Raw genomic sequence first — 25,081 nt, forward strand, 5'->3', positions numbered from 1 at the left:
AAAACAACTCAGTTCTGTTAAAATTACTGGTTAAAATCACTTCCCTCTAAGATGCCTGCTGACTAACTGCCCCAGCAAGGACAAGCAGCACCTGCGCCGAACCCTACAGGTTAAAGAGCTTTTGACCTTACACTGCAACAGAAGACACGGTCACATCCTCTTGTTTTTAATACTGTTGCCTTGCAGCGTGCTTGGGAACAACTTGCATCAAAAGTTTTTCATTCCTGCTCTACCCACACTGAAAGTGAGCTAAAATTTAAGCAGAACCTGGTCTAGAGAGCTGCTTTGGCAGGGGGTTGGACTCGATGATCTCTGGAGGTCTCTTCCAACCCCTACAGTTCTGTGATTCTGTGAGGTGCCCCAAATGCAGCTCACACATCCCTCATACATTAAGTTTCCTTACTAAAGGATGGGCAGTTATTTACTTTGCTTTCTTCCTCATTGGTTTGAAGGCAGCGTTATGTGAGTGGTCAGCTGTTTGGGAGTCATCACACATAACTGTACTGCCACCTGTTTATAGAGCCAGTATAGTGGCAGGGAGAGGCAAGATCACAGTTAAGAGTATTTCTTCCAATAAGAGTTTTGCTAGTTCAAGGAATCCAAGTGATGAGTAGGAAGCACTGTTTTATGGTTAGAGATGGATGAAGGAAAAGTCATATGGTGCAGAGACTAATGATGATGGAGACACCAAAATACAAGGAACAAGTGAAGCAGATGAAGGCAGCAGTTCAAAGGGAAGGGTGAAACAAAAAGAAGTTTCTAAGCAATTCCTGCTCTGGAAAAAAAAAAAATGGTATGGCATATCTCCAGTAAGAGCAGATGGTGGAAGCTTGAAAAGGTTTTTTGGACTCATAACAAGAAGAGATTACATGAAAGGAAAAATAGTTAAATTCTGAAAACACATGGCTTTTCAGTAGTGCACACACATCTGTTGGTTTCAGGAAGCTGTTTCCTAGGCTTCATAAACAGGCTCTAGAATCATGTTTAGCATTTTAATAAATACAGGATGTCCATCTCCATTTTCCAGGAGTGCTCTGAACTTCTGCAGTTCCTAAGAAAGAACTGTAACAGGTCTCCAGCGTGGAAGCGTGCAATCATTTGCTATGCAGCCAAATTCCAACACATGAAGTCTTGAAGGATACTCTAATTGAGACTTCAATCTTAACTCTGTTCTCTTGAGTTGTGAACTGTTCGTTCTAAAACCTACTGACTTATTTTTCAGAATGTTTTCTACAACCTTTTTATTTTTGTTCTCGACCCTGAAAAGACTCGAGTTGTTGCTAGAAGCGCTTTTTATTTCAGCTGAGAAAGCCTCATCCAATAGCAAGAACAATGGCCAACTTGGTGAAAGGCACTGGATTTTTCTAATGTCTCTTTCCCACCACATTCTGTAAGATATCCTAATAGAAAGAAAGTGTTCTCTGGATGTTAATGAGGAAATGATCCTGTCACCATCTTTCCTCGCATCCTAATCACTTGGGAAGAATTCATCAGTTCAAAGGGCAAAACATCTTGCTTAAAGGCAAAGACTGCTGCAATGAGAGCTTCCTGAAAATAGCATTAAAAATGAAAATACAGCCTAAGAAAACCTCATTCTGCTTCTCTCCTAGTTCCGTCCTGTAGGGTATTAGTTCTAGGCTGAAAAGTACTTTACTATGGGTACATATTTAAGTTCAGTAGTTCTCCATTTTCAGAAGTCAGCAAGAGCACAAAGTTCAGGGCCTCATATACTAAATCCCTGCTTTAAGATGGGTCAAATATACTCCATCTGAGGTCTCTAAGGAAGACTGAGTCACAGAAGTGAAATTTAGTCTCTAGTTGACGTAGAAAGATATGCAAGTGTGATAAAACGTAACAGAGATGGTAAAAGCAACAGCAGGCTTTTTCACAGCAAAAAAATTCTATAGATGAAAGCAGTAAGTGGAAATGAACGTAGTTTTTTCTCTACCAAACAGCAAGCTCAACCAGATATGTAATAGTTACAAATACAACTTGTATTTAAGTAACTGCTTATTAAAAATAATTACACAGTTTCAAAATCATCATCAGATTTTGCCCTTAGATTGTATCTAGATGGGATGGAAATTACTGAAAGAAGAAACACCGCAGACTGGGCAATCAAAATAATGGGCAGGAGCCAGGCTACAGTAGCAAGCTGTGCAACCAGGAAACCTGCTGCCCTCCAGGGATGGCACAGGGAAGTCCAGGGATGCATCAGAAGGTACGAGCTATCATTTACTGTCCAACTCACACACACAGTGCAAAAATAATTTATAGTTTATTACTCTCATGAGAAAAGTATTCAGGAACAGATAAACAAATTAATGTTTGGAACCAAAAATAACAGAATTACCGAGTTACACTTTAACCCCATACATGTTCATACACAAGCTCATCATAAGCTGTACACGTGTCACAATCATCAACTGGAAAATTCACTAAATACAGAAGTGTTTGCAGTTCTCTTTCCTACCCTAATAGGTAAAATGACAATATATATTGAAGGATTTATGGTGTGCATATATATATACATCTCAGAGAATATATACATGCACACCACAGTATATATTTACATTAAAACAGAAGTACATGGCTATACCAGCACTTGTTGGAGACAGCTGAACAGGTGTTAACTATCGACACTGTCGCACTGTAGAAGCAATATTTTAATACTTTCCCAACCTATTTCCAACAACACATCTGGAAAGTGCACTGCAGCAATCCCCAGACACTTCCATTGTTCTGTTCTGGAAACACTGCTTTCCAATTACTACGTCTGCAGCCTACATGCTTTGACATGTACTTGTTTGCAGAAATCCTAACAGCAGACATCCAGCCCAGGGATGGGAAGGATCCAGACTCAGTTGCAAAGAAGTTCAAGTACTTTATACTGTTACTGTACAGCAGCAAATCCAGGCACTTAACGCTATCAGCATTTTTATTCTCACCTGTTTTGGAACGATGGGCAAAAGCTTATCTTCATTAAAATAAAGAACAAAAGTTTCCACTAACCTCACAAGGATAGAACATCATCTTACATTCTAAATGTAAAATTAAAATGTGTGGCAAAGTGCATATTCTAAAGGAATCATTTAGATATTTAGAATAGCTTGACTGAATTTCAGAGTCAACATAGGATAAATTCTCAGCGAGATAAAGGCACAATATTTACAGGTACTCTTACTACTGCAGCTTTACATAAAAGAAACTAAATAACCACTACAGGTATTTTTTCTTTTTAATTAAACTATTGATAATTATATCAGCAATCTTTCATAGAAAAGCAGATACGCTTGTGCATTTAGTACTCGTGACTCTGGAACCACCTGAACATGAGCATCACTAACGTACACCCACTGTCCTGCTGGTGCTCCCACAGCTTCTTTTAAACCTGAAACACAACACCAAAGGAAGTCACATTGGTTGTATTTCACAGCATCATCAAATGGATACAATGGATGTTTCAGAAAGTAATAAAAAACAACATTTCAAAAGCTGATCAGTGTGAAACTAGTAACACAAAAAATGCGTAATCAGTTCTAGTAATTACTGCATGGGAAGCCTCAGACTGAGGGAGATGTGACCCAAAAATCATCTAAAAATTTTGTCCTTCTGGGAAATGAGCTTCTAATGCAAATGATAATACCCAGGACAAAGTGCATGCTTGGTTCTTGCTCCCTCATGAAAGGAAACAGTAAATACATTCAACATATTCTGACAACTCAACATTGCCTCTGCAAATCATTCACTAACAGGTTCTATCCGAGAATCTTATTTCACTCTGCATGACCAAAGCGTTACAAAGATCTGGCATGCTCTTCTCAAAATAGCACAAGAGGCCCTGCATAAAAATGTTTCTTGCTGCTCACATTTAATCAGAGCATTGCAGATTTTTAAGCATTAAAAAAATACCAATTCTTAATTCTTTTATGGGTAAAAATGTATATATAAAAAAATAAACTGCTGTGGATTTGGCTCTTGCCCTTGATATTTTGAAATAACAAATCTACCAAGTATTTACAACTTAGAAGGCTGTGCTATTGCTCCAAATGTACTACTTTGACTAGGAAAAAGAGAAGTGTTTCCCATCAATTCTCTAATAACTGAACCAAAATTCTGTTTACTCAGCTGTATGTGGGTTTAATGTAGAAGCAGGTGACGTGTTGTGTGTAATGGATAACACAGAATGATTTGGGGGGGTCCTAAAAATAACATTCTGAGCTAAAACAATTCAAAATCTCCTTAATGAAAACAAGCTGCAGCCAGTGGATGCTTTTGGCTTCGCTCGTAGAGGAAGGAAGTTCTGTTGTACGTACCTAGAACATTTTTAGTGGTGGAAATATGCTCCAGTAATTTCTTGGAAGGTGTTCTGACTTTCACGTAAGCCGCATAATGACCGCCTCTCATTGATCCACTGTGCTCCACTATTCCATAAAGGCTGTACAGCACTCTTGCTCCATCTGTAACATTCTATATTCCCAGAAACACAGAAAACAAAGATAGATTATTTCACAGTAAATTTTAGACCCTTAATTACCCTTCAACAGTATTACTTTAAAAATAAATATATATGTATATAAACAAGACAGACATTTACAGCATTTCCAGTGGTGAAACACGTCTATTAAAAACAATCGTCTGTTAACAGAATTCAGTTACCATGGAAGCAGCAGTATCTGTCCTAAATGCTGTTAGATACACAAAAACTATCAGGGCAGCACAGCTTAAGTAGCATTAGTTAGCATTCATACCATTCACTGATATGAAAGGAATTTCAGTCGGCTAACATTCTGAGTACACCGCTTGAAAACACTGTCTACAATTTCTACAGGAAAGGAAGGAATAATCATCATCTTCACTGTCATTGATCCAATTAACTTGTGTTCAGGAAAACAGAAACTGTTAAAAGTACTGTATGGGAACTGTTGAATCACAGCCCTCATGAGCACTGAGTCAGCACTGAGTCAGCAGGGGCACATGTGAAGGCAAATGCACTTGTGTGACTGGAAGGGGTGGAGTCTGAATCCACCTCTCCCAGACCACATTTAAGGGCTGACCACCACTGGGGAAGGATCTCTTTCTGGCAACTGCTCCTTTGAAATTTCTTACTGCGAGCCTAGGATATGGGTGAGCATTTTCCTTTATTTTGATTGTCTCCTTCCAGCACGATAATCTTTCTAACTATACCATCTGTAAAACACCTTGGCTGAAATACTGTTAGGCATTATTCATTCTGTTAACAACACCAGTGCAATAAAAATAGAGATTGAAATGTATACCTTACAAGAAGCGGAACAAAATGGTGCTAGGTCCAAAATCAGAGGGAAATCCACATGCCTATTCACTTTCCGTAGACTCAAACCAGCCTTAAACAAAGAAGGGAAAAAAAGACAGTACGATAAATACTTTGACTAGGAAGCTTTTTAAATCTGTTAAGTATTGTTTTGTTGTTAAAGTAAACCAAACCACAAATCAGATTGTAACTTATTGAAACATTCTCCATTATGTCACTAATACGCTGCATGCTGCACACAAGTATGACAGACACATGAAAGGTTTCCCTGGATACATCTGAATAGCTGAATGCCCTCTGAAGGTAGCAGAGATTCAAAAAACCACAAGCGAGCTTCAGAGCAGTCCTTCATGAAAAAAGCAAACATCAGCATGCACAATGACACTTCAACAGTTGCTCATCCACCAGAATGGCAGAGGAATACAAGAGGTTCAGGGCATTTTACCTGGTGGAATCTTTTCAGGTGGAGAATAAGAATAGCAGGAACTGAAGAAATCAGTAGCTGTTTTCGAGCGTTTGTGTAGACACCTTCCATTTTCTTTTCTGCATTTATAAATATTACAATAATTTGTGAAGCGAGGACAAGCACACAGAACTTACACATTGTTTTCTTTTAAATTTCTGACAGAACAGATCTACATTGCAATGACTGTACACATATATGTTTTCCTAAGGAAATTTTGTAGAATAACAGAAAAATACTTTCTTTTTGTTTTCAATATAGTCACCTACCAAGCCCTGAGTACTGCTTTAATCTGCCTGACACAGATCGGACTGAAAACCAAAAGCACGTTCAGTACCTAGGTCAGTGGGCACACTGAGATACAGCACCTGTGTAGGGTGGATAATTCTAAAGAATGGAATTCAGAGGAAATATCGTGGATGGTGGTATATTTCTGTAAGGCTTTATATAGATGGTACACAGACTACTGGTAAGTAAAGGGTGGATCACCTTTTACAATGGTTGAGGCTCGCCAACAACTCCATTAGGGAGGGATCTCCAGCGAGAGATCCTTCCCTGGTGGTGGTCAGCCCTTAAATGGGGTCTGGGAGAGGTGGAGCCAGACTGCACCCCTTCCCATCACACAGGTACATTACTTTCACCTGTGCCCCTATGGCTGACTCAAGTGCTTGCCTCAGGTGATCAATCAGTGGTTCAGGTTGTGATTCAACAGTTCCCATACAACCTGCTGCCAAAATATCCCAACTTTCCCGTGGAAATCATTTCACCTGAAATGAACAACCACTGGGAAAATAAATGCAAAGTGCAGGTCTCTTCATCCATGCCAGTGTCTTAGCCACTAACACAGAGATTACTTCTCCATCCTTCATGGAAAGCATATACTTTGAGCTTATCTTTGAAAAAGGTCTGGAGGGAGGAGATCCATTTCAGGATGCTTCCTAACCTGGTAACCTGAACACACAGCAGCCGTGGCCTGTGGTGCAGTTGGAACTGAATGGGGGGTCCTTACAAAAAGTAGCTCTGCCGTTAGCTACAGATTAAGAAGAAAACGTGACACCACCACATTTTTTTTCCCCTGAAAAGATCAATTAACATGCTTAAAGTAAAATATTTCAACTGCAGAATAAATTCGAAATGATATCTACGGATACGTTCTAATATTCACATTTTCTGTTTAACCACAAGGGGGAAGACCATGCTGGAGAAATGAAGCATCAGTAGTTGCACAGGTTTTGACAGGAAATCTTGTACAGTGAATCACAGAATCACAGAATGGCTTGGGTTGGAAGGGACCCCAAGGATCATCAAGTTCCAACCCCTCAGCCACAGGCAGGGCCACCAACCTCCAGCATTGGTACTAGACCAGGGTACCCAGGGCCACATCCAACCTGGTTGAGAAGTGCCCAAATACTAGCACGTTACCTGAGGAGTTGGATCTCTTCTGATGCTTCTGTTTCCTTTCTGTGCAGCTCTCACATAAAAGCTTGTTGTTCCCCATTAACAGCTCTACAGAGGTAAACTGGTAAAGGCAGGACTGGACAGAACATTCCTTGGAGCTAGTTATATAGCTCTGGGAAAGCGTCTGAAAAGCGTTTTGAGGGTTTTGGCACAAAGAGGACTTGTCTACTGAGAACATGGAATTATTTGATAAGCCTGGATCGCCACAGCTTGACTTTTCATCTTCGTTTATAGTATCACAAAAGCTGAGTTTGGATATGGCACTGGAAATCTTCTCATCGTTAGTGTCACTTGGTTTGGTGTGGGGTGTTTTAACACCGATGTAGCCGACGTTCAAAGTAGATGTGTTGCTACATGAGCTAAAAGCTGTTTGCTTAGAAGCACTTTCACTTTCAGAGGCTTCACTGTCTGCATCAAAGCTGCTTTCAGAGCGGCTGGCTTCTTTCTCACTGCCCTCTGTCTGGCTTCCATTCATGGCAGATTCCACAGTTGTGTCTTTGGAGTACAGCATGCCAGAGCTATCTGCCAGCTCTAGCTTTTTGGTTCTTTCCTGCATGATAATAGGGCATCTTTCTTCTTCATTAGAGGAAGCTTTTCTGGCAAGCCTTCTCTCCTGGTTCAACTGATTCTGTAAATTATGGCATTTTAGTTGCGTACAGGATAAACAGAAATTCAAAGCAAATGAAACCTAGTATTTTATTTTCTCCATCTTTCATATGCTTAAGCGACTTGATCTCCTTAAGATCTGTTTAAACTATGTAGGATTAGAAATCTCCATACCAATCAATTATGACCACTAAACTTACTGTGAAATCAGTACCACCTACCATCACTGCGTGACAGCTGTGGATGGCACATGCAAAGTGGCATTCCTTTAATCTAACTTAAGCTTCTAAAAGGTTCTCAGGTTTAAGTTGGCATTCTGCTAGAGGACTTACTGACAGAACTATAGAAAAGAATCCCTTTTACCTTACAGACACCCATCTTAGAATTAAATAAATAACTGCTAGCAACGTGTACATTTTGCTTTGTCTGAAGTTGATTTTTTCTTATCATGATGTACTGCAAGAACAAAAAGCTTTGCTGTAAAAACAAACAAAAAAAAAACCTATAGCTAAAAAGTACTTTAAGCTGCCATAATCTTAAATTGTTCACAGTTCTTTCTGTCATTTGTCTTGTTTACTAAAGAAATGATCATTTTTCCTTCCATTGCCTAGACAGAACAAACTACAGAAAACAGATTTCATGATGTGCCTCCATAACAGGGAAGCTAAGTGGACAGAAATATCTTCTGCACACTTGACCATGTGCCTAAGTAGCAGTAAGGATATAATTATAGACATGACTTTCTGTTTAGAATTTCTTACTATCTTTAGAATCACTGAATCACAGAACCATTCGGGTTGGAAGGAATCTTAAAGATCATCCATTTTCAATCCCCTGCTGTGGTCAGGGACACCACCACCATCAGGCTGCCCAGGGCCCCATCCAGCCTTGCCTTGAATGCCTCCAGGTATTGGGGTACCCACAGCTTCTCTGGGCAGCCTGTGCCAGTGCATCACCACCTTCTGAATGAAAAGTTTCTTCCTTATATCCAACCTAAACTGACTCTCTTTCAGTTTAAAACTGTTGCCAGGAATATTCCAATTTAGTAGAGAGGACTTCTGGACCGTCTTTGTTACCTATATAGGTAAATCTTGAAGTTTCATATCCCCCTCTGAGTCACAGGTAGGCATCACATATTAGGCATCACAGTTAAGTGCCTAACTTGAAGCCTTATAAGATCTTAAGACTATTCCCTAAATATATTCACAAGGAATCTTCAACAGTTATTTAAGTTCATCCATAAAGCTTAATTTTAAGTCCAAATGCAATGTAAAAGGCCAATAGTATTTCTAAATATTTTCCCCAAGTAGGGCTTAAAGTCACACTGAACACTCTACTTCATAATTCAAGTCCTTAAACTTAAAAACAGGTAGGGTCATTAAAACCCCCAAACACGATTGTCTGCTGAGACTACTTGTCTCCTCAGCTGTGCTTACTTTCTTTATAGAGAAGAGGGAGAGAAACTTGGCTAATTACTGCTAGTTTTCAGGGGCATTACACAAACCATTGTTATAACTTTTAAAATCGTGAAGCTCCTTACTTCAGGGAGAAAACATAACAGCCAGTGTTCACATACTGTTACCTGTACAACCACCCACTGGACACTCAGATTTTCACAAGCAAACTTACAGACCAATTAACAGAAGTCAGAGAATATTAATAAATGCCAATTGAATTCAACACTGTTTTAGATTAGAATTTAAATGTTATGTTACCCTAAAAATCATGTAAAAGATGACTGATGACAATTAAGTGTCCAAAAACACGGGGGAACACAGAATCACTAGTCAGACATCTTGCATATCACTTTATCAATTCTTATTAAGAGCAGAGCCGTTCCCTCCTTTATATTATTGCCTAGCCTGGTTTATTGAATCCAAACTGTGTCTCAATTTTGAAAACCATCCAGTAAACACATCTGTATGCAACAGCATTAACTTTCTTATTCATTCTATTTCGAAATTTTCCGTGTCTCTTCTAGTACAGATTCTATTTGTCCAAAAATCCTATATGGATATAAGGCTTATTAAAAATAAATAAATAAATATAATTAATAAACACTGAGAGCCCTCCCCACTTTCATTAACAATGGAAGTGCAAAATACTTATTGCAGATGAATTTTAATCTGTAAAACACACAGACAGTTCTGTTCAGTGAGTGTATTCACAGGACCCTTTTGCTCAGTACAGGAAGGACTGTACTGGAAGGCTGAACTGAACCCTTTGGGTTACAGAAGGCCAAGTGCTCCATGGAAATCCCACTCTCAGCCTCCAAGAATCTCTGGTGCTGGTACTATTTTTGTTGCTCCTGTTGCCAGATAACCCCTCAGATGGCTCCAGCACAGACCTGCCTGCCCTCTTAGCTACTGTTACAATTCACGGGGTTGCAGCCAGAGACAAACAAGGACAATAAAAGGAAAGCTGGAAAGAAAATCTAAACCAACATCAGCTGAAACTAACGTGCAGATCTTTCTTCTTACAAACACTACCCCATAATTGAAAATGTAACGGTTCACAATAACGTCTCACATTTCTAATGAATATCTAAATATTTCTAAACTGATCTGTGTCAACTACATATATATACATTTAGATAAACAAACATTTGCAGGTGTCAGTATTCCTTCTCCTGTTGCCCTAGAAACTTCAGAGCAGACTCAGAATGACTGGCTACTTAGAACATTTAACTTCTTACCTTATCTTTTGTTGAAGTGTGCTTCTTGACAATTTTGGGCTGATTACTCAGTGTACTGATGGAAGAGCAGGTATACTGTCCGAGATCTGCTTCATGCACACTTTTACTTTTATTTGTTCTCCCCAAAGGCACGGGTTTTGCAACCTAAGAAATTAGGCAGGAATTTAGGAAAGGTGATACGCCTATTTTTCATTCCTTTACAACACGCAGAAGAGATTCATGTAGGTGGGTTTGCTTTCTATACATTAGAAAACAGTAACCTACGTTGTTAAGAACCAAACTGGTGTTTGGAAACAAACACACTTTATGAAGGAAGGACTAAATATTACATTAAATACTCTTCCTTAAATGTATGTGAACATACAAAGGGACGGGGAAGAACCACTCCCAATCCATCCTCCTACTCCCAGATAAAACTTCTAAGTCCCACAAAAATCAACATATATGTCCCAAAGTGAATACAGACCCTCTGCAGCTAACAAAGACATTCTGTAAATGATTTATGACAAAGCACCAGAACAAATGTTTTCAAAGTTTATCCATTTCCACCCTCACTCATACCTCAGGTGCATTTCAACCTAGGGCCTAAGCTCCCTAGTTGCAAACCAGTAAGCTAGAATCAATCTTTTTGGACCTTTCTAAAGAATTTTATAATCAATCTATATGCTAAAAGTACTACTAAACTAATCTCAGATCTCTATATACTGTAAATAACATTTTCATTCAAAGTTTTGTCTAATTAAAAAAAAAGATTTTTTTCTCTATCTATATAAATATATAAAAATCACACAATGACCAGACAGTATGCAAACATCTGTTTACAGACATATGTTCACTTCTAGGTTTGAAATCAAGACTGAACATATACATACAGAAACATCTTCATAAAGCAATCCAGTGGAAACAACAGTTATTATGCATTCTTTATCTTACCCTCTCTTCTATTATAGGAAGTGAAAGATCAATGAAAGGTTCTTTTACTGTTGAAATCTTTAAGAAAAAGAGAAAAAGTATATTGAGTGCAAAGAGCTGCGCACAGCTTCAGCACTTATCTCCTTTTTATTAAACCAAATTATTATCAGAAACTACACAAGCTAATCAGTTACGAGATGTATCAATCTACAATGAAGAACTTCCCACAGGCTTTTTTCTATATTTTAGAATTTTAAGATGGTTCTCATTTTCTTTCTAACCCTGCATGGAATCCGAGCACACAGACACAAAGGCAAAGCCATTCTTCCGGGCAGAAGCCAGACCTAGAAGTACTGTGGTGCTCAGTTTCTCTGAGCTCCAGACAGATTTTCAGCTCAAGTGGGTCTTCTAGATGGACCACAACTTTTTGGACAGAAGGAACAGCAAATCCAGTAGAATTCTGAAGAAAACCTAACTTTTAAGCATTTCCTGAACCTGGACATTTCTGTGCAGGCACTGATCTTGTATATTGTTGAGCAGCAAGAACTGGTTAATGGCAGTTAGATGTCAAGTTTTAACCTGGCATTCATGGGGAAGATAAAGCTCGCTGGCTGCAGCCAAAGTTTTAATAGAAATGTTCATGTCGTAATGTACACTAGGAATTATTAAAATAAAGCCAATTAAAGGAAAAAAGTGGTGCTTTTATTTTCAGTAAAATATGTTATTATCTGCTTTGCAGTATTATCTTCCCTTCTATAAACCACATAAATTCTAAGCTGACACTGGAAATATGACTTTATGACCACAACGTTTACTCCAAGCCTGTTTCTTAACCTCTCTCTCTTGTCACTCTCAAATTCCTACCAAAACTGATTTCTCTTACCTCAGGAAAGACTGAAAGCAAAGCCTTTAAAGAGAACATCACATTGTGCACATAATTACTGAACACAGTCATACCTTCAATTACTGTCATTGTTGCCTTTCTCTGATGTTTATGACCCTATCTTCCATCTGAGACATAAGGACCAGAGGCTTCTCTTAACAAAAAGCTTACATTCATCTGTTGTGTGTGGGACTCAGCATGGTTTAAGTTCCAGTAAAACAATAAATTAGGTTAGAACTATTTTAACTACGTTGACTAATGAGCAATATTCAATCTGGGCTTCCACTAGAGACTAACTTTGCAGGAACAAACACTAGTCAGAAAGATCTTTGCCAATGCAAGCAAAGGAAAGTGACAGCTAAGCTTGTCCTCACATGGCTACCGCTAGCAAAGCCCTGAGTCCTGTGCAGCCAGAATATAAGAATCCAACAAAAATAAATGGTACACACAAAACACAAGACAATGCCTATTTGGTACACAGCTGAAGTTCTTCATTGATACTAGTAGCACAGTGAAGTTTAATCTGCACGTCACATACAGAGAAGTTTACCTGGCACTGCAGAACTGTGCTCAAGTATTCAGACTGATTGATTTACTTAATCTCTATAATATTAAATATAATGCTTTAAACCAAACCAAACACAAATGTAATACTGAGGTTTAAAAAGACATGCAAGTAAGATTTTTCTTTGCCAAAGTTAAAGAAAATTAAAAGGATAATGGAAAGCATTTATGATGAAATGTCAGTAATATTAATTATGACAGGAATATGCTGTTCATTAGAGATATTACATTTATTCTAAAAACACTTAAAGAAAAGAAAGTAATTTTAGCATTTCCCCACTCATACTAATTCAAATTAGGGAATTCCCAATTTGCAGGTATATCTCAGAAGACTAGGCAGGAGGGTTTACAGTTTAAGACAGGTAAGCATTTTAGGAGTATCAAATAAAAATTGTAGTGTAACACAGATAATTACAGAATTTGGAACCTCCAGCCTTAAATGAGATGCAAAACGAAGCCTGGTACTTGAGACCATTTGGAATTCAAATGACCCCTCTCCTTAGGTTTGCAGAGGATAATGCTTTAAGGAAGCGTAAGTAAGTTATTTTAAATGAGAAACTGTCAATAGTCTTGCTTTTACAGACAAACAAGCAAGTATAAAATTGGCAATACAATTTTATACTTTCAAGACAATGTAATCAAACCAGTATGTGATCTATTCCACATCAAACCAAATTCCAAAATACCTACATTTTCACATTCCTCACACATGACAGTGCTAGTCAATTCACCAACAAAGATCCTATCTATGAAGTTCATCTTCACACCCTCTCTTCCATATGCTGAAAAAACATTGCCTTTTTTTAAATGTGAAAAATAACAGAACCAATGCCACACTATAAGTACAACAAAATTTCTAAGATTCATTTTGAAAGCACAGTTTTTAAACATATTCAAAAGTTTTTAAACACAACACAGTAACTTATACATCATACACTGTATTTCAGTATTTAAAAACATCTCTGTTAGTCAGTGATACAGTTCCCTTCATACTTCCTACCCCCACCTGCTATAACAAGATAATCATACAGTATCTACCAAAAAAAGCCTTTAATCTAAGTTTTCATTTAATATAGTATATATACAGTATTGTATTGCCTTGATATAGACACTGGAGTAGCAGACAGGCTGTCAGTTTTTTTCTAAATTGCTTTCAAAAACTAGAAAACCCAAAACAAGCAAACAAAAAAAGCCAACAACAACAAAAAAAAAAAACAGAAAAAAGAAAAAAGTCAGTTCTGTGTCTTAACTTGCAGACTTGGGAAGGTCAACATTCAAAAGAGCTTCACTGTTATATAGAATTTAATTAAAGCAAAAATTAAAAAAAAAAGTGTTTTTTTTTTGCCTATACACAAAAGAAAAATAATTTTCAACTTGTTTAAAAGTACCAAGCATTCTTTTGAAAGAGCTTCCCCTTTTGGCTTTGTAATCATTTTTCAAGTGCATACAGTATCAGATACCAGATAGAAATAACTTTTGCTTATGCAAAGTGGTCTGAGTGATACAGTAACTGTGCCTACGTAACAAACAAACTATGTAAGGAAACAAAATTACACTCTATATATCATTAAAGAAGGCATTACTGATACAGTGAAAACTGATTCTGGCTATAGTCTGCACTAATAAGTGCTCTATACTTCAGATAAGCACTAGGTGGCACTAGATTAATACGTCATAAAACGTTTTAACACTACAGTACTTTGAGACTGCTGTTTGCTACAGTCAGTTTTGAAGAAAATGGTATTTTAAAGCTTCTGCATTTTAAAAGTGATTCAATAACGTGTTTCATACCTTTGACTTTTCTTCTCGTTTCCTCATCTGCTGTCTTAGTTGTTGGATTATTAAATGCTTTTAAGATACCAGTTTGTATACGCTATAATTAAAAAATAAAAGACAAAAGATTAAGAAGTACTTACAGTGTAAACATTCTACGGACTATAGCCATGTGATTAAATATTTCCATAAAAGAAGCATAACTTACTGCTGTTATTCATTAACACTGTCAAAACTAAGTAAGCTTATTAGCTTCAGTATGTAACCATTTCCAAATTTCCTCCTCATAAAAAGGAGCAGTTGTAGGGGCTATCAACCAACAATAAGATTTTCAGTGAACAAATGCTTTTCATTTCTTCCACAGTCAGGGAAAAAAACCAACATCGTACTACCAGAAAAATGGTCTGAGTGACTGGGATACAGAATTCGTGAAGGCCTCTCAACAGATGGACTTCTGTGACTCTATTCAGACATTTTATTACATCCATTTATTTTCTAACACTGTACATTTCAAAGGTACATCACAGGAACTTCAAAGATATGCAACATTTTCTATGAATCCATATAAACTTCAGCAACACTATTAGAAAAAGAAACCCTGGAAATCACATTTTTTTTTAAAGAAGACTCAGAAATAAATACATTCTTATCCGTGAGCGGTAGTTGCAGCTTGAAGTAGGGGAGTCCTCCCCCATATTTCTCAATTGGTAACTGGGATAGAGGTATTTTTATGAATTATCTAGCTGTGTATGCAGCTGGCACCTGCTGATACAAGATGTGCCTCTGCCCATCCTGTGACAAGCTGTGAAGAGGGAAGGAGAGGACTGTACTGGTTCTGCCACCAGAGAACACTGCAGCATGCTTGACCCCAGTTTTCCTCTCCTGGCAAACATACTTGCTTTCCAATCCAGAAACACCACTAAGAGCCGCCCACGTCAGGGTGCAAATGACATTTACAATGAAACACGGTATCAAAGTCACAACTAGAGCAAAGCACCCTTCTAGGAACACAGCAATACCGACCGTTCCACGAGTAACACAAAACCTGTGCACCAGCAGAAAAAAGCTAGCCAATAACTTGTGTTTGCAGACAGTGAAGTGCACTTTCAAGCCATCGATTACAGCAGTGTGATGATGGCAGGCAGCCCCAGAGGTCTGCTTTCCAGTTCAGGCACCCATCAGGCTAAGGCATACTCCTACCTTATGAGTATGTGACCTGGCTTGTGAATTAACTCCCGCTGCCCGAAGCTCAGCTTTGTTCATCTTAAAGCCAACAATATACCAAAAGGGCTAATCAATAGATAATTCACGAAGTTGAACACCATAAATGGGTCTAGGGCCATAAGCAACCCTTTTGTTGGGATTAGTGCGTTGAACCATTTATTTAGGTCAAAGAAAAACACAGTCTTTGAATGGACAGGGTGCTGCCAACAATGGCAGCAGACATTAATCAATTAGCAGCAGGGTTCAGCTACTTCAGGCCCTGGTGTGAAACAATCTCCAGCCCGCATTGCTGGGCACCACGGTCACGATGTCATTTTTATCGTCATTATCGACAGCCTTTTATCTTAAAAACCCACTTGTGTACATGCACACATTAATGGGGACAGGAAAAAGTTCAGCACTGCTCTGAGAAGGCTGGTTTGCGAGACAGGAAAATTCAGACAAAAGGCAAAAGTGGAACGTGACTTGTGGGAGTGACTGAAGTTGTTATAACTCACGTCATGCTCTGTAACTATACGCATGTCTCAGAGCTCTGGCAGTCAGGTCAAGGCGCCCAGCAGGGTACGGGCAGTCTGCAGCACTCAGCCAGGCCTCTGGCAGGTGGAGCACACACACCTCCTGCGGTGCTGCGAATGGGGCTGCCACCTACCGACGCCTCTGTTGGAGCACAGCCTTACACGCGGTGCCCGGGAGAATGGGCAGTTGCTGGACACACTTCTGGCTCTGGTGGGAGGCAGCACGCTGTGCCTTCCCCACAGGCTGGGGGTGTGGGGCTGGGCAGTGGGCGGCTGGCAGCTGCAGAGTTCCCAGGGCTGACAATGCTGCTCCTGCCTGGCACACGGAGCAGAACGTGCCCCGACGCACTCCGTTTGTCACACAGCCTACAGACTCAAAACGCAGGATGAAAAAAGGGAAAAAAAGACAGAGCTTTCACTAGTTGTGACCCTCAGTGAGCAGCCCGAGGTGATGGAGTCAGCGTTTGCTGTAACACACCATTACGGGCAAACAGGGGTGTAATTGCACGAAGGGTGGGACCTGCGCTTGTTTGCCCAGCACTGGGGGTGGCAGAAGTACTCCGCTGCCTAAAACATCATTTAAATTCACAACATGCCCGCTACTCTTTTCCAGTAGCTTGAATAGCTGGCCAGCTCTAACAGATGACTCAACAGACAACTAAGAATACAGGTTTATAGTAATGATGGTACGTTTGCTGGTACGTTTGGAGACTGACAGCAGGGGAAAGAGCAGTGACTAGAGAAGCAGCTCAGTGGTTGCAATGGTTTTGCTTCTGGCAAATCCTCAATTGTGAAGCGAATATACATTCCACCGTTTACTACATGAAAATCAACAAACAGCAACAAAGAGTTTCCCTCTACTGTAAAAGCACGGCTATTGCTGTTACTGAAAAGAAAAAGCACCAGCAGTCACCTGCTTCTGTGGTGTGCATAGACTGACACACCACCCTGCAACCATGACAATGTCAAGGGTCACCCCTTCTTCCCTGTAGTTCAGGTCTGCTTAGTATTAAGCACACTGATGTCAGGGTTCCTTCAGTGTTACTCTAGTGTCACAAACTGGGCTCTGTTACAGCTTTATATTTCGTTTCCAGAAGAATCCAGCTTAGGATCATTACATTGCCTGTGTTATCAAATGAGATGGAAGAGAAGCACGCTGGTCAGTATGATGCTTAAGGACCTTCTTTTGACTAGACTCAGAAAAGGTTATTTACCACAATATCACCTGAGAGGAAGGTTCCAAGACTAAGTCAGGCAGATGAAATCATATATAGTCAAAATAGTTCAAGCAAGAAAAAAATACTTTCTTGTAGTCAACAATGCAGGAGGCATAAACAATCAAGAGAAACATGAAAAGAAGTACACAGGGACATTTTTCATTTAATAGAACTGGTTATATAGTTAGCATATTCAGATGTAGATTTTCATAGAACATAGCACGTTATTTATAAAACAAGGAGTTCTTCACACTTTCTTAAGATAAAAGAAAGTTTGTGAGATTTTAATTTTTGTCCTTTTTTTTTCAGTGAAATAGGCTTCAATGAAAACTGCATGCTGACTCACTTCTTGGAGCTAATTTCTGTCCCAAAGCTTTATCCTGACAGACATTTTTCCTCAGAAGGGACTTTTTTGTCCTTTATTTCCTAATAAACATTAACAATGCAGACTCCCAAAGTTACCGTGATCTACTTGCCACACACTTTCTACGGCTCATTGAAACTTATCAACAATTTTAAGACCCCAACATGAACACGATTACATCACCTTTCTAAAAAGTTATTATTTTTCTCAAGATAACAAAAATAGCCTCACCTTCTCTATAAAGGACATCTTTAAAGCACTGGAAACATGAAGAACACTGAATGACAATTAGTTTACAGTACAGTCAAGTACCTCTTGACTTCTTTAAAAACACACACAAAGGTGTTACCTTTGTTTCTTCAATCCTCATTGCATCCAGCAAATAGTGCAGAAGCTCTTGGCTGTCCTGCTGCTGGAACCCTTTAAATCGTGGAGCTCTGCAAAAGAAGCAGTAAGGAGTAAGGTAAGAGTTCCTCTTTTATTTGCTTTACGTAAGTTTCACAAGGACCTTTTAACGTCATGAATCACATCCACGTCATACTAATCACACCACACTCATATCCAAGTGAAGATTCAAACTGCACAAGTCTACACTAATTCAAAGGAATTCTCCTTAATCATCCACCAGAACAATCAAGTGTATCAGGAATTTTACTCCCACTGCACACTGAATACAAAAGCAGCACAAATTTTAGTCCTTTTCCAATTTCTGAGTGCACCAAAAGAAGCTATGTGTACAAGCCATGGAAGATCATAAATCTAACATTGTTACTGTCACTTATTAATACTGCTGTGTTTCCTATCACCCACAGTATCCTTTATTGATCTGAATAGCTAGCATTAAAATGAAAGTCATAATACAAAGCTCTTTATCCCTTCATAACCAAGTTTAGAATATGGAATACATTCCTCTAAAACTTCAATGCCCTTGGTAAAATCCTGTCAAGTCTATTTCCACACTGCATCTGTAAGCACGGATGGCACATGTGCTAGCCCTGAGCCCACCAGAATTGTTTCCTGTAGAGTAGGTCCTCATGGCCACACCACAGCACGGCAGGGAGCAGCCTCTCAGGCTCAGGGGCTCACAGGAGAAAGCTATGGAGCTCCAACTCTCCAGCTGTCCTGTGATTTTGTTTGTAGGGTGCATGACAGCACTACACAATTGCTCTACAGCCCTCCTTCCTACATTGTAGTTGGACAAAGTGAAGATTATTTATCTTTTGTAGATCCCACTAGCTAAAAAAATGAAATGTAACTGCTGAAGATATTGCTTTTCCATACATAGTAACATCACTACCTCTTGGATTGGAGATACTGTCTAAAATTCCAGATCACAAATCCACCTTCTAGGATAATACAAGCTTACTACTCAGGTTAAACAGAGAAAGAAACTGACTTAAAAAAAGTGAGTGCACTTCAACATGTTTCATATCTCTAGAAACTAAAAGTCTTGACAGAAAGGATCTACACGCCCCAGAGAACATACATCTGGTGTGCCCTTGTTCCCTCAGCCTCCACTGCCCTTGGAGCAGCTTGTCCTCCTTGATGGTGCCTGGCACCAGCACCAACAGAGGCCAGCCAGCCTGCCAGTCAGCCCAAGGACGCAGAAGGAACACTGGCACTTGCCTGTTATTTACTGTTACACTTCACTGTGCCGGACACATGGAAACTGGAGACTCCACAGCAAAGGCAATTCCAGTAAAAAAGACCACCAGCAGCATCCACATGGCTCTCACAAAGCAAAAGAGCAAAAGCATCTGTTTCAGACTCTACTAACACTCAACACCAGTCAACTGCACCCGGCTGATGTTGTGCCTGTTTGTGACACAGGCATTCAGTAGTTTAAATTATCAGTATTCAATACTGCTGATTCCTTTTGTACTGCTCATAATATTTAACTACACCGTAAAGTATCATAATTTGCAGGTAGATTATAGAAACATTATAAAACACACGAGTGTGTGGACAGATTCTTTAGATGTCACCTGTACTGAGACAACAATAGCTTTCTCACAGCAATTTGGACCTCCAGCTTCCTGCAATCCCAAATGAGACCATGCAAATATTCCCCATAAACAATGTTATTTACATTTACAGTAATTTACTGGCCAAACCACACCTGTCTTTCCAAACTAGTTGCTCCTCAGATTTTTAATTGAAGTTTGGATTGATTCGTCTAAAATGGGATTTGAAAATGTGTTGGTTTTTTTTTCTGTTTTATTTCCAGCAATGCCATCAAATGGCAGCTGCGTCTCTTGCTGCACAGTAAGAAGATGTGTATGCTGAGCCACGTGCTAAAAATCTTCCAAAATGTAGCACAGGAGAAAACCGGCTGTGCAGAGCTCAAGCAGGAATTTGATCAAACTGGCAGAGGGGGCAGAAAAACCAACCACTTACTCAGTCATTCAATTTTATTAAACGCATCTCGAGCCAGTTTTCATGTTCAGCCCCAGATTGCATGCTCTGACTAACCGGTGCACTGAGCTGTAAATATCTCTCTGTATTTTCTCAACATGCAGTATAATCTTTCTTGCCCACCCGTGCTCTTTAGCTGTTTCAGGATTCCAGCAGATGAGGCTTCTTTCCTACTTACACAATACAGATACTCGGGTTTGCTTAGGAAATTTGTGCTCGTGGCTAGCAGAAATTAAGGGCTACCATAAGAAACTGCATCAGACATGCAATGTGTCTACAGCAGTGAAACTTAAATCTGGGTAAGATGTCACGTTAGGAGTACAGCAGACTGAGGCTCTTTGCAGTACAGTGATAGGGTCCAAGTCCTGAATCGCTCCCTGGAAGCACGGGAGGACGTAACTGGAGAAGGAGCTAAGGTGGCTAGGAATCTCAGGTCAGTGCCTAAAATTAAGTGCAATAAATCTGGTCTTGCGTACGCAAAACAACATGCTCACGTTTACAAGAAGCATATCTGCACATTTATACTCTGTATCTGCTTTTTGGGACAAAGTTGATCATACTCATACTTCACAATGACCAAAGGACAATACTTAACTAAGGTTTACAACAAAATCTGGACACAGCAAAGCAAGTATACTTTCCCAGCTTTACTTTGAAAGCTATATATACATTTTACTATGCACTTCATCCCAAATTTTTCAAAAATATCAATAAATTCAAACTTGAAGTATTCCTCCTAAGAAATGAAACGCTTTGGATTAACGCTGTCAAAACAAATACGTTTGCTTCTATTAGAATAAAATGTTATAATTCCAACTGATTTGATTATTAAAGCCAATCAGATTCTGAAAAGCACTGAACCTTTATACTGGATCCAATAAAACACTCAATTTACATTACAAAAAGTAAATGAGATACATTAACTTGCACACATGCTTAAAGGAACATGCACACATTTTCACTTTCCAATTGACTACAACAGTGCTACTCTTTCTTTCACTTCCGAGAAATATCTTCTTTTCCTGACACAATAAAAATTAAAAAGCATATTCAGTATACCTCCTCCAACATATCCATATTAATAGCCTCACAAACACCCTGTATTACTGTTTATAGTTTGCGGCATAACATTCCACAGATAAACACCAAATACTCATTTCTGATGACAAATATTTTCCTCAATGATATCTGAAGGCAAAATAGTCTATCTGCATATTCCATTCAGTTTTATCAGTGTAAACAAAGGGAAAAAATGAACCCAGCTACAGCTGTTTTCAATGGAGCAGCACTAGTTAATCTTTCATTTTATTAGCACGCACTGCATCTATAATGGGCAAGATTATTTACACCTCTCTGTGCTTGTACTAAATCCTCATTCAGCCCACATACGTCCTCATGCTTGGATTTTAATGGAGACAGCATGATGGGGATGTAAGTGACCACTTTAAACGTCAGGGAAAGTGATTGTGAAGCTGTTATGCAAGGTATGAATCACTTACTTTGACTGAAAAATGATGCCATTGTTAGTACTGATATATAGCTAATTGGTCATTCACGTCTGTAGAATTCTACATAACATGCATAATTCTAAATAGCTGATGTTCTGTGGAATAACATTCCAGGTTAATACATTTGTTTTGTTTTCTGGAGGAAGACAAAATAAAAACAAAATAACAAGAGGAGTAAAGGAGGGAATTTCATATCGCATAATGCATTTACTGGAAAATTCCTGCGTTTATGAACTAGTATGTGGGAGGAAAAAGGAATTAATTCATGTTGATACACAGAAATCTGACAACTAAAAGATGTGCACTCTTGTCTCCTTGAAAATATGCTTCAAGCAAGATCCTTGGCAAAAGTGGGGGACTTTAAGATGGTTGGTTGAGTTGACCGCTCACAGATGTGCTGACATATGGAAGCCAGTGCCAACGCGATACAACCTGTTGTACAGTGTCAGCAGTATAATGACAGAACAGGTTGAACTCCTGCTAATGGCCATAAGTGCTGAAGGACAACTGTGACATCCACATACTTGCTACTTGTCTATCCTCTCACTACTCATCTGGACACAAGTTACAATTGCTTGACTATCAGTTACCAGAAAATTGCTCGTGATGACCCCACGATGTTTTTAGTAACAAAAACTACACTGTAACATACACGGCTAAAGAAAAATAACATCTTCTAATTATTTATACTTCTAATTCTTTTCTTGGATTTGCTAAGAGAAATTAAGTTATTCTTATCTCAGATCTGACACTGAGCAAACATTCTGCTACCACGAGGTGCTGGGCAGGAAAAAAACACAAGCTTGGCACATGTAACCCTAATAAAAAACAAGAGACATGCCTGTCTCATCTCAATGGTGTGAATGGTCAGGATTTAGCTCTCGTTTTGATGTTTCACCTTTTTCTGACTTACCTTCCCCTCAAAGGAAATGTGGCATCATTCCCTTATGACAATGCACCAAGAACTCTGATCCATGAGCAAAAAGCCCTTCTTAGGAGTGTGTCTAAAGGAGGTAATAGCTGACATGACAGAACAGATCCATTTCCCACTTGGCCATCAGATAAAAAAATATGGTTCCTTATACCAAGTAATAGAAATTTCCTTTTCTGTAGAAATTTCTTGTCTACCAGCTGGTAGCCAAGTAAAAGCCTTTACACATGAGGTCCATGCAGAAAGCTATAAGACGTTATAGAAATTTTCTCTTCATATGGATATCCCCTTCTTCTTTCTTCCTTTGATTCCTGATATTTTCAATAGTGTTCCATGATATCAAATTTTACAGGTTAATTACACAGAATGTCAAGATTAAAAAAAAAACCCACCTAAAAAACAAAAACAAAAAAACCTACAGACTTTTTTTTTCCCCCCCTCTGGCTCTAAATCTGTTGCCTTTCAGTTTCATAGAGCTCCCTGAACTCTTATGAGGGCAGCTGAATAAGTATAGATATTTTATCTTCTATCATTTATTGTGTTCTCCTGTGGTAACATTTTTTAATTTCCTTTTCCGTCTGATCTCCTGATATTTAAGTCTCTCTTCACATGAAGTGTTGCTATCCCTGTCACCTTCCCTAAAGCTCTGTAAGGGCCTTATCTTGCAATGTTCTGTTCTGGTTAACATGGGTGTTCCAGCTGCAGATCAGCTCTGGCAGACCTAATGAAATTACTGTTTTCCTTCTTTACTGTATCTATAAACAGCACTTACTTAGTTCATCAAGACCTCGCACTTCTGCTGATCAAAATGTACAGATCTTCCTCCTGAATGGAAGAAGCAAACCCAAAGCTGAGAAGCAAAAGCAGATGAATCTTGCCAATGCACATGACTTAATTATGCCATTAGTCCACACTGCAGTCGTAAACCTGTTCTTTTGCTAACGTGTTCAGAAATTGTGGAAACCAACAAACTGCAGTGAATGCATGTGATCTCCCAAATTCTGCTGCAGGAGGCAATGCAGCCTCCTCTGTCAGAGAGCCCCTGAACCTGAGGCAGCACTATCAGCAGGGAGCACCATGGTATAAGTGGGACACAAAGTCATTCTTCACTATTGGTCAAGAAAACACCAACCTGGCGTTCTGCTGCTATTACCTTTAAAAGACAGAAGTCAAATGGGCAGAACAAGGAAGATGGACATTATTTTTTTAAGATGGATTTTTCTCTACAACAGTATTAAAAGAAAAGCATCAATAAGATTCCTAGCTAACAAATCTTGTTTTCCTCACTTCTTAAATCTGGTACAATATTACCTATTTCTTCTGTGCATTTCTGCTTAGAAGTGACAGATGTGGAACACTCCAAATGTTTTTTAGTTTCTCTCCTAAACAAATCAATAGCCCTAACTGCCTACAATCTCAGTTCTGTCAGCCTCATATAAACCTCTACCACAAGTTCTATCTCCTGTGCATGAGAAGGAATGATTAATATTCATTAGGAAAAACAAATAAGTAAAAACTAAACCTCTGTGGATTTAGTTACCAGCAATAAATCCTCAATTAAGAAAATATTTTTCCTCTTATATCAATGCAGCAACACAGTACCACTTAAATTATTTTGTTTGAAGCAGCTTTTCTAATATTATGTAACTCTTTCTTGGACTATTCATTTATTTACTGCAAGATTTACTTGCTACACAAATCTATGCTTTTATCCACCAATAAAAGCATCTAACGATAACAAATAAGGGAAATAAAATTTATGTCCTCTTAATAGATAAATGTTGCATTAGTCACTAAGTCTCCAGATAAGTCAGAAGTCTGCAATCCTAATATTCAGAATAGTGGAAAACAAACAGAAGGGCCCTGTAGCTATGTTCACAATCTGTCCTAGCAAAACATCTGACAGCTGCAACACTAACAGAATTAACAGTGGAAGAATTAGTACCAGACGCTAAACAGTTGCTACAGAAAGACTCATCCATTTCTTTTCTTCTTCCCCTTTTCTTCAACCTGGCTACCCCACCACTTGACAAAATTAACACTCAGAATCTTTTTTTTTCTTTTGTTATTAAAAAAAAAATAGCACCATAAATACCCTTTCATACACAAGATGAGGAACTTCACTCTGCTATCTCCCTAGACTCTTAAAGACGCAGCTTGCAGCTGAAAGGACTATGTCCCCAGTTCTCTCATTCTGAGCAGAAAACATAAATCCACTTGCCAGTGTGTTCCCACTTTCAGGCTGTGGGATTCCACTCGA

The 25,081-nt window shown here is 38.9% G+C and overlaps 1 protein-coding gene across 6 annotated transcripts in view; it reads right to left on the reverse strand.

Moving 5' to 3' along the window:
* Positions 1-2,259: 2,259 nt before the first annotated feature.
* The window catches only part of USP45 (ubiquitin specific peptidase 45), a 46,593-nt gene continuing 23,771 nt past the window's right edge, over positions 2,260-25,081 (reverse strand). For 3 of the 6 annotated variants that reach the window (XM_065731049.1, XM_065731051.1, XM_065731050.1), the window contains 10 exons: positions 18,317-18,404; positions 14,666-14,747; positions 13,565-13,656; positions 11,449-11,505; positions 10,516-10,659; positions 7,179-7,842; positions 5,739-5,836; positions 5,280-5,366; positions 4,317-4,470; positions 2,260-3,391 (listed from right to left, as the gene is read on the reverse strand). In XM_065731049.1, coding sequence (XP_065587121.1) covers positions 3,258-3,391; positions 4,317-4,470; positions 5,280-5,366; positions 5,739-5,836; positions 7,179-7,842; positions 10,516-10,659; positions 11,449-11,505; positions 13,565-13,656; positions 14,666-14,747; positions 18,317-18,404 — 1,600 coding nt within the window. In that variant the 3' untranslated portion in view covers positions 2,260-3,257. Of the gene's footprint in view, positions 3,392-4,316; positions 4,471-5,279; positions 5,367-5,738; positions 5,837-7,178; positions 7,843-10,515; positions 10,660-11,448; positions 11,506-13,564; positions 13,657-14,665; positions 14,748-18,316; positions 18,405-25,081 lie in introns of those variants that run through there. The other 3 variants (XM_065731052.1, XM_065731055.1, XM_065731053.1) reach the window with 3 other exon arrangements.

Source organism: Cyrtonyx montezumae, unplaced genomic scaffold (assembly GCF_038088225.1).
Source record: "Cyrtonyx montezumae isolate F1298 unplaced genomic scaffold, pur_monq_1.0 scaffold_13, whole genome shotgun sequence".
Lineage (NCBI taxonomy): Eukaryota > Metazoa > Chordata > Aves > Galliformes > Odontophoridae > Cyrtonyx > Cyrtonyx montezumae.